The sequence below is a fragment of the Puma concolor genome, chromosome E1 (genome assembly GCF_028749965.1).
Source record: "Puma concolor isolate L17-30 chromosome E1, mPumCon1.1.hap2, whole genome shotgun sequence".
NCBI lineage: Eukaryota > Metazoa > Chordata > Mammalia > Carnivora > Felidae > Puma > Puma concolor.
The window spans coordinates 44,232,760-44,249,954 of record NC_141680.1 but is presented as its reverse complement, the minus strand read 5'-3'; the positions used below and the strand labels follow the sequence as shown (position 1 = coordinate 44,249,954).

At 45.8% G+C, this 17,195-nt stretch overlaps 1 protein-coding gene and 1 long non-coding RNA gene across 3 annotated transcripts in view; one reads left to right on the top strand and one right to left on the bottom strand.

The window, feature by feature from the left end:
- LOC147574393 (uncharacterized) overlaps positions 1-5,684 on the top strand; it is a 91,072-nt gene extending 85,388 nt beyond the window's left edge. Inside the window, exon 3 of the long non-coding RNA XR_015244200.1 lies at positions 5,512-5,684. This is a non-coding gene — a long non-coding RNA (uncharacterized LOC147574393). The remainder of the gene's footprint in view (positions 1-5,511) is intronic.
- Positions 1-17,195, bottom strand: part of LOC147574392 (uncharacterized) — a 32,879-nt gene that overhangs the window by 6,559 nt on the left and 9,125 nt on the right. Inside the window, exons 3-5 of one of the 2 annotated variants that reach the window (XM_086687523.1) lie at positions 2,625-2,710; positions 2,216-2,304; positions 1,428-1,458 (exon numbers count right to left, since the gene is read on the bottom strand). In XM_086687523.1, coding sequence (XP_086543649.1) covers positions 1,428-1,458; positions 2,216-2,304; positions 2,625-2,710 — 206 coding nt within the window. Of the gene's footprint in view, positions 1-1,427; positions 1,459-2,215; positions 2,305-2,624; positions 2,711-15,646; positions 16,265-17,195 lie in introns of those variants that run through there. The other variant, XR_015244198.1, reaches the window with a different exon arrangement.

Sequence of the window (17,195 nt, the reverse complement as noted above, 5' to 3'; positions counted from 1 at the left end):
TGTGTAAAAGGATGGATGTTCCCAGGAAGGGGTGGGAACACATCGAGAACTGGGGACTGCCAAGCCAGGTGCTTTGCATGTCTATAACCTCAAAAGAACTTTAAGAACATTGTATTATTGTTGCCCCCATTTTATAGATGAGAATACTGAGGCTTATAAGGTAATGCAATTTCACATCCAAGTTTATAGAAGTTTATAAAATGGTGCATCCAAATTAGAAGGCAAGATTCTCTGGTCTTTAAAAGGTTACCTGGCCCCAGGGTTCCTACGTTTAGAGGATTTCTTCAGAGGTTTGGATCCTTCTCCTCCCTGGTTGGGCTCAGGCTTAGATCCCCAAGACCTCTCCCACTCCCACTCCAGAACAAGACCTTGAGAAGGCTGGAAAAGGGGATGAAGTCTGAAACCGGGCCCAGCTGACCAGATAAGGTACACGTGGCTACCAGGGCTATTTTCTGGGAAGGGGCTCCCGCAATGGGTACTTCAAGCTCAGGGCATCCCTGGATCAGAGCTGCCCTGTCTCCCAACTCAGCTGGGCCAGCCCCCTTCTTTGTGCTCGGTTTTTTCCCACAGCCCCGCAAGGGGGGTGCTGGGATCCCAGGCCCACCCCCTCCTGCTGGGCAGCACCCCATCAAGCCCCACCATAAAAAGCTCGGCCGTGGAGGAGGAGGGGGTGTCCTTACTCGGAGAAGCCATCGGTGCCCTTCTCCCTTTCTGGGGAACAAGAAGCTTGCTAATGGCTTGGGCCCCTTCCCCAGCCCCTGGCCCCAGCCCTGGCTCCCCCAGACAAAAAGCTGCTTTACATGAGAAGAGCAGGCTGGCCTGGCCTTCCCCGGGCACTCAAAGAGGCGGTAGCCCCTGACAGCCGAGAGACTGCCCCTTCCCCCACTCCGAGGCCTCGTTTAGTTGCAATTAGCAATTCTTTGCAACCCACAGGGCTGAGGGGGGACGAGCCCCTCACCTCCCAAACCCGGCCTCCACGCCTGGGCTCCCTTCCCCTCCTCCCTCCCCACCAGTCTCCTCCTCGCTGCCCCACCCCCAGCTCACGGCTAGTCTGTCGGCTTCCTTAGAGTTCTCCAAGGAACCCAGCAACCAGAGGGGCGCCTCGGGGCGGGACAGGGTTTGCGAGGGCTGGAGGACCCCTTCCTCAACCCACACGGCCCCTTGCCTCCTCTCTTCCCACTTGCCACCCCTCTCCGAGTCAGGCTTACATCTTGGATCAGTAGGAGGGGTGAGAGATGGAAGGAAGAGATTTTAGGACTGGGAGAGTGTGAGCTGGTGGCGTAGGGCACAGGGTGCTGAGGGAGGGGAGGAGGCCCTGGCTCCAGGAAAGTCTTCCCTGGTTGGCCTGACCCTTGACACTGCAGTGGGCTCCCCCTTTCACTCAGGGCACCGCCGTGTAGGGCTGGGAGCCCAGAGCCTGGACTCACCTCCAGCCAGGCAGTGGGAAGATGGTGCCATCTGGAAAATGAAAGGGGAGAAAAAGAATTTCAGGGCCCTTTTCTAGGCTCACACAAATCCACTGCTTGGTGTCCGGTCCCTGTGAAGGGTGGGGTTGGGGTACGAGTGAGGGAATGGGGGGAGAGAGGTCTCCAAGCCTTTTAGCCCCATTAGTGGTTTCTTCCAGGGTAACTACTTTCTGCCCAAGTCTCTGGTAGTCTCTTCCTGACGCCACCAGGGGGAGCCCTAGGCACAGTGGGCGCTCCAGACTGGGGAGAGGTGGTGATGTTGTCCTGCTGGGTCTGCACTAGAAGGCCTGTCCTTCCCTGAACCTACAGGACCTTTCCTCCTCCTTGGATGGAGAGTGAGAATCCCTGGAAGAGAAGACTGATCCTCTACGGGAATTCTGCTTCCGGCTTTAAAGAGTATGTGGAGGGTGGGACAAGATACCAATATTGTGGTTCAGATGGTGATCAAGGGACAAGGCCAGGTAAAGGGACTGAGGCTCCCCTGGGGTTCTCAGCTCTCAGTGCAGCTGCTTTGGAGGAGTCCAGGATTTCTGGCTGGTGTGGTCTTTTAGAGGTCTCCAGGATTTAAGAAAGCAATAGGACAGGGGTGACTTAGACGCAGAGCCCAAGGTTTGCAGCAGAGATGAGCTGGGTTGTTTTGGGGCTCCTCCATTTTAAGTACTGATATTACACCACCCACACAAATGTGTGGGGAGGGCATGGTTTAGGCTTGGGAAATAAGAGAGAAAAATCTGGCCCCTTTTACCAACCTTCAGTGGACTCTCAAAACTCCTATTCTTGGAGCCTGGTCTCGCATCACAACCAGGGAGGAAACTGTAGACAGAGGCGCCAGGTGGTTCTAGGGAAGGAATCACTTAGGATTATTTCCTGTGGAATTTGCACGTAGGCCCCTTTCCCATTCAAATCCCCCAACTTCTGTTTGCGGCAGGGGGTGGGGGGGTGGGGGAGAGTGCCCCATAAATGAAGAAGAGATGTGAGTTCCCACTCAGAGCTGAAGGGCCCAAAGGAGTAAACAGACCAAAAGATAGGAAAGCTGGGTCCTTGCCCCCAGGGGAGGAAGGCAGGGTCAGCCCCTCCAGAATCTATCCAGGAGATTCACTGGGAGGCCTGAAATCCAGATTCCTCAGAAGGGCTGGGGGAGGTGAAACGTGGGGACACCTGGGATCTTGCCTCTTCTTGCTGCTGAGGTGCTTGGGTCTCTGGACCTGAGAAGCCTGTGAGGTCCTCCTGGCCACCCACTGCCCCTGGGAGGAGGAAAACATTTAAGGGAGGTCAAGTGTTGGGATCTCTGGGCAGGAAGCCTTTGCGAGCCAAGCCGGAGGCAGGAAATGCTCCCCAAGAGTTATCCTCCCACAGCGACCTCCTCTGAGGAGTCGGGTCACTGCACTCCCCTCGGGGAGCAGCAAGGCGGAGGGTGGCAGACCTGCCATTCGCTGCCCCGCCCCCTTCCTCCCCCCACCCTGCCAGAGCCTCCCTGCTGGCCATTTCCCCAGTCCCCACAGGCCCTCCTCAGCTTTCAGTTTTTGGAGCTCCATGCTGCCAAGAATCCTGGCCCCACAAAGCCCCTCCCCACCCCCACCCCCAAGTCAGAGGTCCACTGGCCTTGGCTCCCCCAGGAGCACTAGATGTCCCAGCCTCCCTGGTGGACTTGGTGTTCCCTCTGCTTTGCTGCTTCGGCACTTGCTGTCCCCACTGCTTCTCTCTGCGGGGTGGAATCCTGCACACCTCTGGAATTGTCACTCTGTGCTGGAAGCCTCCCTGGGTTCCTATACCACCTTGATCTCACTTCTCAGAACACACACCGCGTTTTCGCTTGGTTTTGAATTATTTGAGATCTTGTCTGTCTGTCTGTCTTTCCACTGGGCTGAGAGATCTTATAACTCTGCCCTACAGAAACAGAAAGTGAGCTGGCTATACCATTTGAAGTGTTCTTGTAACTGTGTTAAAAAGTAAAAGAAGGACGCCTGGGTGGCTCAGTCAGTTAAGTCTCCGACTGACCCAGGTTATGATCTCACAGTTCGTGGGTTCGAGCCCCAAGTTGGGCTCTGTGTGGACAGCTCAGAGCCTGGAGCCTGCTTCAGATTCTGTGTCTCCTGTTCTCTCAGTCCCTCCCTGGCTCTTGCTCTCTCTTTCTCTCTCAAAAATAAATAAACATTAAAAAAAAAAAAGTAAAAGAAACAGGTGATGTTAATTTTGGTATATTTTATTTAGCTCAATATATAAAAAAAATCACTTCTATATGTAATCCATATAATAATTTTTGTAAAATATTTATTTATTTATTTAGAGACAGAGACAGAGAGCACATGAGCAGGGAAAGCACAGAGAGAGAGAGGGAGAGAGAGAATCCCAAGCAGGCTTCATACTGTCAGCTCAGAGCCCAACACGGGACTCAAACTCATGAACCGTGAGATCATGATCTGAGCCCAAATCAAGAGTCGGATGTTTAACTGACCGAGCCACCCAAGCACCCCTCGATATAATTATTAATGCTATATTGTATATATGTATTTTTTTTCAAAGTAAGTCTTTGGAATTCAGTGTGTATTTTACACTTATAGCACATCTCAATTTAGATGAGTCGTGTGCTCAGTAGTCATGCGGTTAGTGTTACCATATTGGACAGTGAAGCTCTAATCAGGGATGGAGCCCCATGTCTGTACTAAAAGTAGAGATAGCATGTTGTTTAAGAAGCCCAGTTGTTTGAACCAGACTTCTTGGTTGAATATTGGCTCAGCCACTAGCTGTGTGACCTTAGACCAGTCCCTTAACCATTCTGTGCCTTAATTGTCTCATCTGTAAAATGGGCCTAACAAGCCTTATAGGTTATTGTGAAGAGTATGTAAGTGCTTAGGACAACATGTGGCACATAGTAGTATTTGCTCAATCAAGGCTGGCTGTCTGGATCTCTGCATGATGAGAACCTTGGCCCCAAACAATTGTTAGCTGAGAGACTGAATGAAAGAAATAGTCCTTTGCCCTGCAGCAGAATGAAGCAGAAAAAGCTGGTTGGGGTGAGTGAGTTTTGTCTGGAGAAATTGGAACAGGACTGGAGAAGAGAAGGCTGTGGGTGGCTGGCAGAAGGCCCTTCAGAGGGCCAGACGGAGGTTTATAGCTGTGCTGCCATGGAATTTGGAAACAGTAACAGAGCAGCATAAGGCCGATATGATTCATTGCTGAAATGAAGCTTCTGGGGTTCTAAGAAGGGAGGTCTAGAGCTCTGAAGCCTTCAAAGAGCAGGGTGAGGTTTAGAAAACCAGCCAGCAGTGGGTGATGGGGAGTTTGCTGAGTGCTTGGAGAAAGGGACTAGTTAGGGCAACTAGTCAGGCCCACCCCTCCTGCAGGTACCCTCCCTCCCTGGCGTCTGGCCTCTAGAAGGCAGCAGTTAACGGCTGCGGGCTGCATTTTGAGGCCACAGCGCCCTCTGCTGGATTTGGGGGACCTGGGGCAGCAGCAAGAGTAAATGGTACTGGAATTTAGGGGAAGGGGTGACAAAACGCTGTGCGCGCCAAGTTCTGTACCAGATAGAGTCCTTCCTGATCCCCAGATACCCCCCAGGAGATCACACAATCGGAATCCCTTGACGAGGACGGAGGAAGTTTATGGAAAATGATCAACTTCTGGGACACCTGAGGGGGCTCAGTCGGTTGAGCGTCCCACTTTGGCTCAGGTCATAATCTCGAGGTTTGTGAGTTCAAGCCCCACATCCGGCTGCTGTCAGCCTGTAGCCCGGACCCCGCTTCCCATCCTCTGTCCCCCTCTCTCTTCCCCTCCCCGCTTGCGCTCTTTCAAAAATAAATAAACATTAAAAAAGAGAGAGAGAGAGAGAGAGCAACTTCTGAACCTCTGAATTGTAAGTGTCCGTCCTTTATTTGCTCAGTTGGTATAAATGTGTACTATATTAATTTCTAGGGCTGGGAGTTAGAGGCAAGTAATAGTAATAGTAATAATAGTATAATAATAATAATAATAATAATAATAATAATAGAGGCAAATAATAGTAATCATCACAATAAAATTAATAATAATAATATCGCTTTTGCAGCTAATGCTTATATAGCCCTACTATGTGCCAGGTGCTATTCTTTGACACAGCTGACAGACAGCGGAGCCAGACGGAACTGAGCAGCATAAGGCTCACCATAAGTCTGACACCAGTGTGTTTACTGAAACTCCATGAGATCTACTGCTTCTCAGAAATTATCAAGACTAGTTTTCTCCTTTTTTTTTTTTTATTTTTTTTTTAAATTTTTTTTCAACGTTTTTATTTATTTTTGGGACAGAGAGAGACAGAGCATGAACGGGGGAGGGGCAGAGAGAGAGGGAGACACAGAATCGGAAACAGGCTCCAGGCTCCGAGCCATCAGCCCAGAGCCTGACGCGGGGCTCGAACTCACGGACTGAGAGATCGTGACCTGGCTGAAGTGGGACGCTTAACCGACTGCGCCACCCAGGCGCCCCATCTCCTTTATGTGAGATATAGTGAGGCCAAGCGCTTCAGGTATCTGGACGTTCCTCTTTTGGTTTCTGATACTTTGACGACTGCTAAATAATTTTGGAGAAATTTGAGTTAACATTTATTGATTTGTTGTGCACTAAATGTATGCCAACCACTGTGCTAAGCCCACTGTTGGATTATCTCACTGAAGCCCCACAATTGCCCTATGAGGTGACTACTGTTATTTCCCCCCTTTTACAGATGGGGAAGTGTATTAGTTTTCTATTGCTATAAAACAAATCACGTCAGGGGTGCCTGGCTGGCTTAGTCAGTAGAGCATCTGACTCTTGATCTCGGGGTTGTGAGTTCAAGCCCCACATTGGGTGTGGAGATTTCTTAAAAACAAAATCTTACCATTTTAACAACAACAACAAAAAAAAACCCTGCAAACCTCATGGCTTAAAACAACACACATTTAGGGGCACCTGTGTTGCTCAGTTGGTTGAGCATCTGACTTCGGCTCAAGTCATGATCTCGCAGTTGACGAGTTTGAGCCCCGCACCAGGCTCTGTGCTGACAGCTCAGAGCCTGGAGCCTGCTTCAGATTCTGTGTCTCTCCGTGCCTCTCTCTCTGCCCCTTCCCCGCTCATGCTCGGTCTCTCGCTGTCTCAAAAATAAACACTAAACAACAACAACAACAACACACATTTATTATCTTATAGTTCCTATGGGTTAGAAGTCCAGACATGGTTTATTGGGCCAAGGTCTCACAAGACAGCAGTCAAGATGTCTGCTGAATTGTTTTCTCATCTGGAGGTTTCACTGGAGAAGAGCCTGTTTCCAAATTCGATCAGATTGTTGGCAAAATTCATTTCCTCCAGGGTACAGTATCGAGGGGCCCGCTTCTTGCTGGCTGCTGGCTGCAAGCCACATGGGCTTTCCCAATGTATCAGTCAGTGTCTTCCAGAGAAATAGCACCAGTAGGATGTGTGTGTGTATGTATGTGCGTGTGTGTGTATAAAGGCATTTATTCCAAGAAATTGGCTTACATAATTGTGGGGGCTGGCAAGTCTGAAATCCATAGGACAGACTGGCAAACTAGAAACTCTCAGACGGGAGCTGATGCTGTAGTCTTGATGCAGAATTTCTTCTTTATTCCTCAGGAAAACTGGTTTCATTTTTAAGGATTTTCAACTGATTGGATGAAGCCCACCCAAATTACCGAGGTTAATCTTTACTTAAAGTCAACTGCTTGTTGGTATTAACCGCACCTACAATTTACCTCCATAGCAACACCTAGATATGCATGTGATTGAGTAACTGGGGACTATGGAGCCTAACCAAGCTGACACATAACACTCACCATCACACCTAACGTGACTGCTTGCTTCACCAAGCCAGCAAAGAGCATGGGTTGGCTAACAAGAAGTCATTTTGTATGATGTAATCAACCACGGGAGTGAATTCTATAAAGTAAGAAGCAAGTCTTGGGTTCTGTCCACGATTAAGGGAAGAGGATCACACAAGGGTGTGAACACGAGGAGGTGATCTTAGAATCTGTCCACCATGGAAGCTAAGGCTCACCGAGGTTAGGGGAAAGGCCCAGCATAAGGCAGTGGTAAAGCTGGTGGCCTGTAAACCAGAAGCTACCCTGCTCTGCTCTTTGCTGGTTCTGTTTCCATGTGCTAGCCCAGACGTTGTGCCCGGGTTCCTAGCTTTGCCACATACTCTTTCCACAAAGAACTTGGCCTCTCGTATGTTTAACCATCACATATAGGCTGAGGATGCCAAATCTGGGCCTCCCGGCTCCAGACTGTCTGATTCTCATCTGCCTGTATTTCCACTTGGGTGTCGGCATGTCTCAAACAGTGTGGTGGAAAGACCCTGGTCTGGTCTCAGCCTTGGCTCAGCCGCCAGCTCTTTGAGGACGCTGGCAAATCCCTGGACCTCTGCCTCTCAGTTTCCTGGACTCCTCCCTTCTCACACCCCCAATTACTCTCTCTCCATTTACTGTCTCTCTCACATCTGGCCACCATGCTCCAGCCTCACTGCCTTTCAGTGAAAACCCTGGAGAGGCTCTCTGCTTCCACCATCTCCTTCCAATCCATTATGCTCAGCAGCTGGCATGATCACGTCCCGTCCTGAAAACTTTTCAATGACTTTCCCCCGCTCTTGGCATCAACAGTGAGCTCCTCAGTCTGACCTACCAGTCCCTGGGTGGTAGGCTCTGGTTCGTATCTCCACCCCCTTTCCTGGCCACGCAGTTCCACGAAAGCAGAGACTATGCAGCCCTGTGGCCCTAGCACCTAGCTAATCACAGCTAGGTGATAAATTACAGAAATTATGTATGAAAGAGTAGGGTGAATCAGGCAACCCTTAAGGTTCTGTTTGTGATTCTTTTCTTCTTCTTTTTTTTTTTTAAGTTTATTTATTTTGAGAGAGAGAGAGAATGAGAGAGAGAGAGAGAGAGAGAGAGAAAGCTAGGGAGGGGCAGAGAAAGAGGGGGACAGAGGATTCAAAGCGGGCTCTGTGCTTACAGTAGAGAGGCTGATGCGGGGCTCGAACTCATGAATCGAACCATAAGATCATGACCTGAGCTGAAACCAAGAGTCGGACACTTAACTGACTGAGCCACCCAAGGGCCCCTGTTTGTGATTCTTCTAATCTGTCTGCTTCATCGAATAACACTAATCTCAAGTAGCCAGGTGTTACTGTAAATAGATTTTACTGGATCCCCAAAGGGGCCACACTAGGCCTTATTGCCATTTCTGTGACTTTGTTTCTATTCTTTTAGTGATGACGCTACAAATTACATCTTATATTTACATATAGGGCATGTTGTTTGGGCCCGTCTCCTGAAAGTTTCAGTGTGCATCAAAGTCTGAAGTTAATCAATACCTTTAAAAAAAAAATTTTTTTTTTAATGTTTATTCATTTTTGAGGGACAGAGAGAGACAGAGCATGAGCGGGGAAGGGGCAGAGAGAGGGAGACACAGAATCCGAAGCAGGCTCCAGGCTCTGAGCTGTCAGCACAGAGCTCGATGCGGGGCTCGAACTCACGAACTGTGAGATCATGACCTGAGCTGAAGTCGGATGCTCAACAGACTGAGCCACCCAGGCATCCCTAATCAATACCGTTACTTACCTTTCTCCTGGACCGTGGAATACTTTAATTTCATGTATCATTTATGTTGCACATATATATATTTTTAAATTTACATCCAAGTTAGTTAGCATACAGTGCAACAACGATTTCAGGAGTAGATTCCTTAAGCTCCTTACCCATTTAGCCCATCCCCCCTCCCACAACCTCTCCAGTAACCCTCTGTTTGTTCTCTATATTTCAGAGTCTCTTCTGTTTTGTCCCCCTCCCTGTTTTTATATTATTTTTGCTTCCCTTCCCTTATGTTCATCTGTTTTGTATCTTAAATTCCTCATAGGAGTGAAGTCATATGATATTTGTCTTTCTCTGACTAATTTCACTTAGCATGATACCCTCCAGTTCCATCCATGTAGCTGCAAAGGGCAAGATTTCATTCTTTTTGATTGCCGAGTAATACTCCCTTGTATATATATATATACCACATCTTCTTTATCCATTCACCTGTCGATGGACATTTGGGCTCTTTCCATACTTTGGCTATTGTCGACAGTGCTGCTATAAACATTGGGGTGCATGTGCCCCTTTGAAACAGCACACCTGTGTCCCTTGGGTAAATACCTAGTAGTGCAACGGATGGGTCGTAGGATAGTTCTATTTTTAATTTTTTGAGGACCCTCCATACTCTTTTTTCCAGAGTGGCTGCACCAGTTTGCATTCCCACCAGCAGCACAAAAGGGATCCTCTTTCTCCACATCCTTGCCAACATCTGTTGTTGCCTGAGTTGTTAATTTTAGCCATTCTGACTGGTGGAAGGTGGTATCTCATTTGTACTTCCCTGTATTTAATTTGTATTTCCCTGATGATTTATTTTTTTATTTTTTAAAAGATTTTATTTTTAAGTAATCTCTACACCCAACGTGGCGCTCAAACTTATAACCCCAAGATCAAGAGTGGCATGCTCTACCGACTGAGCCAGCCAGGCCCCCTATGTTGTACATTTTAAATTCTCCTTTTTAACCTCACTGGGCATTAGTATTATTGTTTACCCCGTCAATGCTTTTTTCGATTATGTACATATCTTTTCACTTTTTTAAGATTTTTATTTTTTTATTGAGATATCATTCACCCCTTAATTAATTAATTAATTTTTTGAGAGACCGCACACAAGTGGGGGAGGGGCAGAGAGAGGGGGAGACACAGAATCCGAAGCAGGTTCCAGGTTGCAAGCTGTCAGCACAGAGCCCAACGTGGGGCTTGGACCCAAGAACCTTGATATCATGACCTGAGCTGAAGTCAGACACTTAACCGACTGACACACTGAGAAGCCCCTCATTCACCATTTTAAATGTGCAACTCAGTGGTTTTTAGAATATTCACACAATTGTACAACCGTCACTGCTATCTAATTCCATAATATTTTTGTCTCCCCAAAATGAAATCCTGTACTCCTTAGCAGTCATTCCCCACTCTTTTCTTCCTGTAGACCCTGGCAACCACTAACCTACCTTCTGTCTGTCTCTGTGGATTTGCCGGAATCACATAATATGTGGCCTTTTGTGTTTGGCTTCTTTCATTGAATATAATGTTGTCAAGATTCATCCACGTCATAACATGTATCAATACTTAATTCTTTTTGTGACCGATTCCATTGTATGGACAGACCACTATTTGGTTACGAATTCATCAGCTTATGGACATTTGGGTTTTCACTTTTTGGTTATTATGAAAAATGCCGCGATGAACGTTCATGTGCAAGTCTTCACTCCTTGCGTCTCGGACCTTCCATGTTTGATAACTTCTGTCTGAATTGCATCCTTTAGAATTTCCTTCTGTGAAGCTCTGCTAATGGCAAATTTTCTTAGTTTTTGCTTGTTTGAAAATTTACTCTTGATCTCTCGGTCAGAAGTTACTTATTATTTTTTTTTTAAGTAATCTCTATGCCCAATGTGGGGCTCGAACTCAGGACCCCAAGATCAAAAGTCGTGTGCTCCAACTGAGCCGGCCAGGTGCCCTAGAAATTATTTTCTTTCAGCATGTTCAAGATATCATTCCACTGTCTTTTAGTTTCCATTACTGCTGGTGAGAAGGCTGTTCTTAAGATTTTCTTTCTTTCTTTGTCATTCTAAAGTTTCACTGTGATATATCTACATGTGCATTCTATTTTATTTGCTCTGCTTGGGATTCTCTGGGCTTTCAGGACTTGTGGATTGATGCCTCATCAGTACTGGAAAATTCTTTGGCATTATCTTTCAAATCTCGCCCTTGCCACATTCTCTTGTCATTTCCTTCTAGAACTCAGATCAAGTTTTTTTTTTTTTTTAATTTTTTTTTTCTTTCAACGTTTTTTATTTTATTTTTTGGGACAGAGAGAGACAGAGCATGAACGGGGGAGGGGCAGAGAGAGAGGGAGACACAGAATCGGAAACAGGCTCCAGGCTCCGAGCCATCAGCCCAGAGCCCGACGCGGGGCTCGAACTCACGGACCGCGAGATCGTGACCTGGCTGAAGTCGGACGCTTAACCGACTGCGCCACCCTGGCGCCCCAGATCAAGTTTTGTTAAACATTTTCAATGTATCCTCCAAGTCTCTCAACATCTTTTCTCATTTCGCCCCTCTTTTCTGCATTCTGGGTCACTTCTGCTCCATATTCTAATGCCTTTCTGGGATCCCACTCTCTCTTAGGCTTTGCCATGGAAATTTATAACTCTCTTGTCATATATTTGTGCTATTGTTAAGGAGATTTAAAAAATATTTTATAAAGCATTTGCAGTTGCTTTCAGTGGTAAGGTTGGTCTGAATAACTTAGCCCATCATTACTAGAAATGGAAGTCCCACTGGCCTCTTTATTCCCTCCACTTGGTATACGTTCTCCCTTCCCTGCTGACTCAAACTGGAGCCATTCCCCAAAGACGGCCTCCAGTTCCATGTCTTCCAGCAGCCCCGTTCTTTCCTGCCCCCTTAGAGCCTTCTTACCCCACAGCCAGAAGTGATTGTCTCCCATTCAGTGGCAGCACCTTGGGGCTTCTCCTGAATTGTTTACTTATCAGATAAATTTATGGATTGATTTATGTCTCCTACACTAGATGACTGGCTCAGGAAATGCAGGAATTGCCCCACCACAGGCTCCAGATCCTGGCAAATCAGGGTGTGTAGTGGGGATGGGAGAAATTCAGGTTCAGAAGGTTTGAGGTAGTTTCTGATTCCGACCAGGCATCTGGGGGTGCATTCTACGACTCCTCCCTCCATGGAGCACGTGGGTGGCTCACTTGGTTAAGCCTCCAACTCTTGGTTTCAGATCAAGTCACCATCTCACAGTTCCTGAGTTCGAGCCCCTTGCTTCGGGCTCCGCGCTGCCTGTGGAGAGTCTGCTTGGGTCTCTCTCTCTCTCCCTCTCTCTCTCTCCAAATAAATAAATAAACTTAAAAAAAAAAGGACTCCTCCTACTAACTGCTTCATTAAACCCCTGTTGGCCCTTACACATCTCCTCCTCAGAGTTGGAGATTGATTGGAGAGGGAGCCTGGGGTCTGGAAACCAGGATCTGAGATCAACTTGGGGCGGGCCAGGAAACTCGAAGGTGACTGCATTCTCTCAGCACGTCAGTAGGTGGCAGCACACACATACTCATTTGCAGCCCTAGTAGCTGCTTGCACACTTCCGGGTCCACCGGGACCTAACTGGGCACTAGGAGTGTGACTGCCCTAAGTTGGACATAACTTAAGTGCCAAAACAGGATACGGTAAAGAACGTCCCCTCCAACCCTCTCCCTGTTCCCTCTCCCCTTGGGTCCCCAGCTACAGTGATACCCACCACACTCCAGTCCAGTGTTTCCTGCCTGCTTAGTCTTTGCCCTTGCTGTACCTTCTGAAAGGCTCTCCCTTTCAATCAGCTCTTCTAACCATTCCCAGCTCAAAAAAAGTTTTTTGAATTGGTTACAATGATCTTAAACTTTATATATGATAACGAGAGCCAAGGAATGTATGAGAAAGAACAGAGTGAGGAAGGACTTGTGTGTGACTACCACAGTAGTGGTAGTCTTGGTAGGAAGGACTACCAAGTGTGAGAAGAGACCATGAAGGGTCTGTAATTAAATCGATACTGCATTGATATGGGAGTAGACAAATCGATCAGAAGATCAGAACGGAATAAGGAATCCAAAAATAAGTCCCACAATATATGAAATTCTAATATATAACATAGGGGGTGGTTTAGTTGATTGGGAAAAATATAAAAATGATTTCCCAATAGCATGCTTTCCAAATGGAAGAAAATAAAATAAGAGTTTCATCCTATATACAACAATGAGGCTTAGGTGGATTAAAATTTTAAATGTAAACAATAAATTCATCTCACAGCTAGTAGATAAGTTCTGGAGATCTAATGCACAATATAGTTATTATAGTAAGTGGTACTGTATTATAAACTTCAAAGTTGCTAAAAGAATAAATCTTAACTGTTCTCAACTCAAAGAAATGATAAGTATGTGATACGATAAGGTGTTAGCTAACATTGCTGTAGTAATCATATTGCATACATAAATGTATCAAAGCAACACATTGAATGCCTTAAATGGCATGTCTGTTATATCTCAGAAACATCATAAAATCTTGTATGAAAATCTAGGAGTCTGCATGCATGATGTAGAGTGAGAAAATATTGGGGCCCCTGGGTGGCTCAGTCAGTTAAGCATCTGACTTCATCTCAGGTCACAATCTCACAGTTCATGGGTTCGAGCTTCACATCAAGCTCTGTGCTGACAGCTCAGAGCCTGGAGCCTGCTTCAGATTCTGTCTCCCTCTCTCTCTGCCCCTCCCCAGCCCACTTGCACTCTCTCTCTCTAAAATAAATAAACATTTAAAAATTTTTTTAAAAAGAGTGAGAAAATATTAACTAAGATTGAAAAACCTGGAAGCTGTAATAGAAAAAAACAAATAGGGGTGCCTGGGTGGCTGTCTGTTAAGCGCCAACTCTTGATATCAGCTCAGGTCATGATCTCACAGTCTGTGGGTTCGAGTCCCACATCATTGGGCTCTGTGCTGATGGCACAGAGCCTGCTTGGGATTCTGTCTCTTCTCTCTGCTCCTATCCCACTTGTGCACATGTGTGCATGCTCTCTCTCTCTCTCAAAATAAATAAATAAACTTAACAAAGAAAAAAGAAAAAAATAAATTGACTATGTAAAAGTTAAAAAGGAATCGTTTTGCAATTATATGTATAGCAAATCACCATGTCATATACCTTAAAATTATACAATGTTATGTGTCAATGATATCTCAATAAAGCTGGAAAAAAGTTAAAATGGTTTGGGGATGGGAAAATAGAACATAAGCACAGTTGTTAGGTAAACGGTAGATTTACTTATTTTTTTTCTTTTTTAATAAATATTTTTATTTGTCATTACTTTTGAGAGAGAGAGAGCGCGCGTGCAAGTGGGGGAGGAGCAGAGAGAGAGACACACAGAATCCGAAGCAGGCTCTAGGCTCTGAGCTGTCAGCACAGAGCCTGATGCAGGACTTAAACTCGATAACTATGAGATCATGACCTGAGCCAAAGTCGGATGCTTAACCAACTGAGCCACCCAGGCGCCCCGGTAAATGGTAGATTTAGAAAAAAACCTGTAACACAAATGGCAAATCATGGGGTAATAGTTCCACTATGCAAAAAGATTTTACAAATCGACAAGAAAAAGATAAACAACCCCATAGAAAAATGGCAAGGCCAAGAATAGGTAATTCATGGAAAAACAGTAATTTTTAAAAGACTCAGATTCACAAGTACACAGGGAAATGAAACATTAAGTAACAATAAGTTGTCACTTTGTACCCACCACACTGACCAAAATTAAAGGGAGCAAAGACACTTCCTGGCAGGAATATGGAGAAAGGTGCACTCTTGGGTATTATTGGACACTATTGAATGAAGGAGGTGATGCAGCTTCCCTGGAAAATAACCCAGCAACATTTATTAAAATAAAATAAAAAAAAAAAACCCTCCTTTAACTGAGCAATCCCAGCCTTGGGAATTTGCCCCATGGAAACAGGACCACCCATACATAGGAAGGAGAATACAAAGATGATCAATGTAGCATTAGTTGCAAAGACACTGGAAACAATGAATGCCCATCAGTGAATGGTTGAATAAATGTCCATCAGCAAATGGTTGAGCAAATGGTGACATGGCCATACAATGGCATATTATGCAGTCTTTAAAACAAAAAAAATGAGAGCCGGTCCAATAGTCTTCGAGAACTTTTCACAAGGTATTGTTGAGTAAGATAAGCAAGGTGCAGGTGTGAATAATAAGATACTGTTTCTTTAAAACTAACAACAACAAGGGGTGCCTGGGTGGCTGAATCAGGGTTGAGCATCTGACTCTTGATTTCAGCTCAGGTCATGATCCCAAGGTTGTGAGACTGACCCTCATGTCGAGCCCCATATCGGCCCCACTTCCGGCTCCATGCTTAGCATGGAGCCTGCTTACGATTCTCTTTCCCAGTTCTTGAGTGGCTCAGTTGGTTAAGTGTTCGACTTCAGCTCATGTCAGGATCTCACATTTCCTGAGTTTCAGCCCCGAATTGGGCTCTCTGCTGTTAGTGTGGAGCACACTTCAGATCTTCTGTCCCCCTCTCTCCCTGCCCCTCCCCTCCACTCTCTCTCTCTCTCAAAACTAAATAAATATTTTTAAAAATGATTCTTCTCCCTCTCCCCCACTTGTGCACGTGTTTTCACTCTAAAATACAATTTTTAAATTTTGGAGACTGTGGGGGTGTTATCGCCATGTTCCTGTCTGTGGTCACCTAATCTTAGCGGATCCCTACAAGTAGTTACTTGAGTGACAACCCATGGCATACTTCATGACTTATGTATTTATTACAGAGATTTATATGAACTTTGCATAAGAAAGATAATAAATTGATACTTTCTTTTCTCTTTCAACCTTTCCTCTCTGAGAAAAAGTTGCCAAGAGCAAGTCACAAACCATTCTGGTAGAAATGCTGAGCCAAGCTGGGACGGGTTACTTCCTCAACACTAAGAGAAGCCGACTCCGGGAGAAACTGACTCTCCTACGTTATGATCTGATTGTGAAAACAAAAGTCCTCTTTGTGGAACAGAAAAACATACACTCCCTCTAAACAATGGATTGAAAATGAATTTGATTTATAAATGAGAAGACTGAGGGCAGGATACTGATTCAGAAATTCTGCAGCGTGTAATAGAAGAAATGGCAGGGAACCACTGCCTCCTGTGATTTGAAGGCCACTGTGAAGGAAAACAATGTACTGAAAGTTTTTCATATTAGGACATATATCATTGCATCACATTCATTTATCTTTCTGGATATTTTCATAGCCCTTAATAAAAAATATTAAAATAAAGAAAGGAAATAAAACACAGTTTTTAAAAATTGCTTTAAGGGACCCCGGGTGGCTCAGTCGGTTAAGCCTCTGACTCTTGGTTTCGCTCGGGTCATGATCTCGGGGTATTGTGCGTTCAAGGCCTGCATGGGGCTCTGTGCTGACAGCTCAGAGCCTGCTTGGGATTCTCTTTCCCTCTCTGCCTCTTTCCTGCTCCGGGGCATGCAGGCTCTCTCTGTGTCTATCTCTCAAAATAAATAAGTAAACTTAAAAAAATAAAACCACACCAAACTTGTGTGCATTAAAAAATTGTTTATGCTGATATGTGGAAAAAATAAGCAAAAATAAAGAGAAAAAAGAGGAAAAAATCTAGTTCAGATCTTCCATGTTCTTTCACATCATCCCCTGTAAAGGAGAGTTGGCCTCTTCAGAGTTGCACCCTGAACCCACACTGTGCCCCTTACAGGCTCCTTCCTATCCCTATACCTGACTGGTGGACATTGACAATTACATCTACTATCTGTCTCCTTCAATGTCTGGTTGGTCCCGGGGGTCACAGATCATTCTTACTAAATGTCCTAGCATGGTAATCCCCAGGTTAAATAGTCAAGAAGTCTCACTAAGTGATTGTTTCGTCACTCAGCCTGAAGAATCTGCAGAAGGAAAGAGGATGCCTTGGCCCCTTTCCTTGAAGAAATTCTTAGAACAGTTGGCCTCAAATATTCATGAGCATCAGAATCATGTTTTGGCAGGTGGGTGTGGTATTTTGATTTGGCAGAACTGGGGTGGGGCACTGTAATCTGCATTTTTAACAAGCACTCCCGTGTTATTCTGAC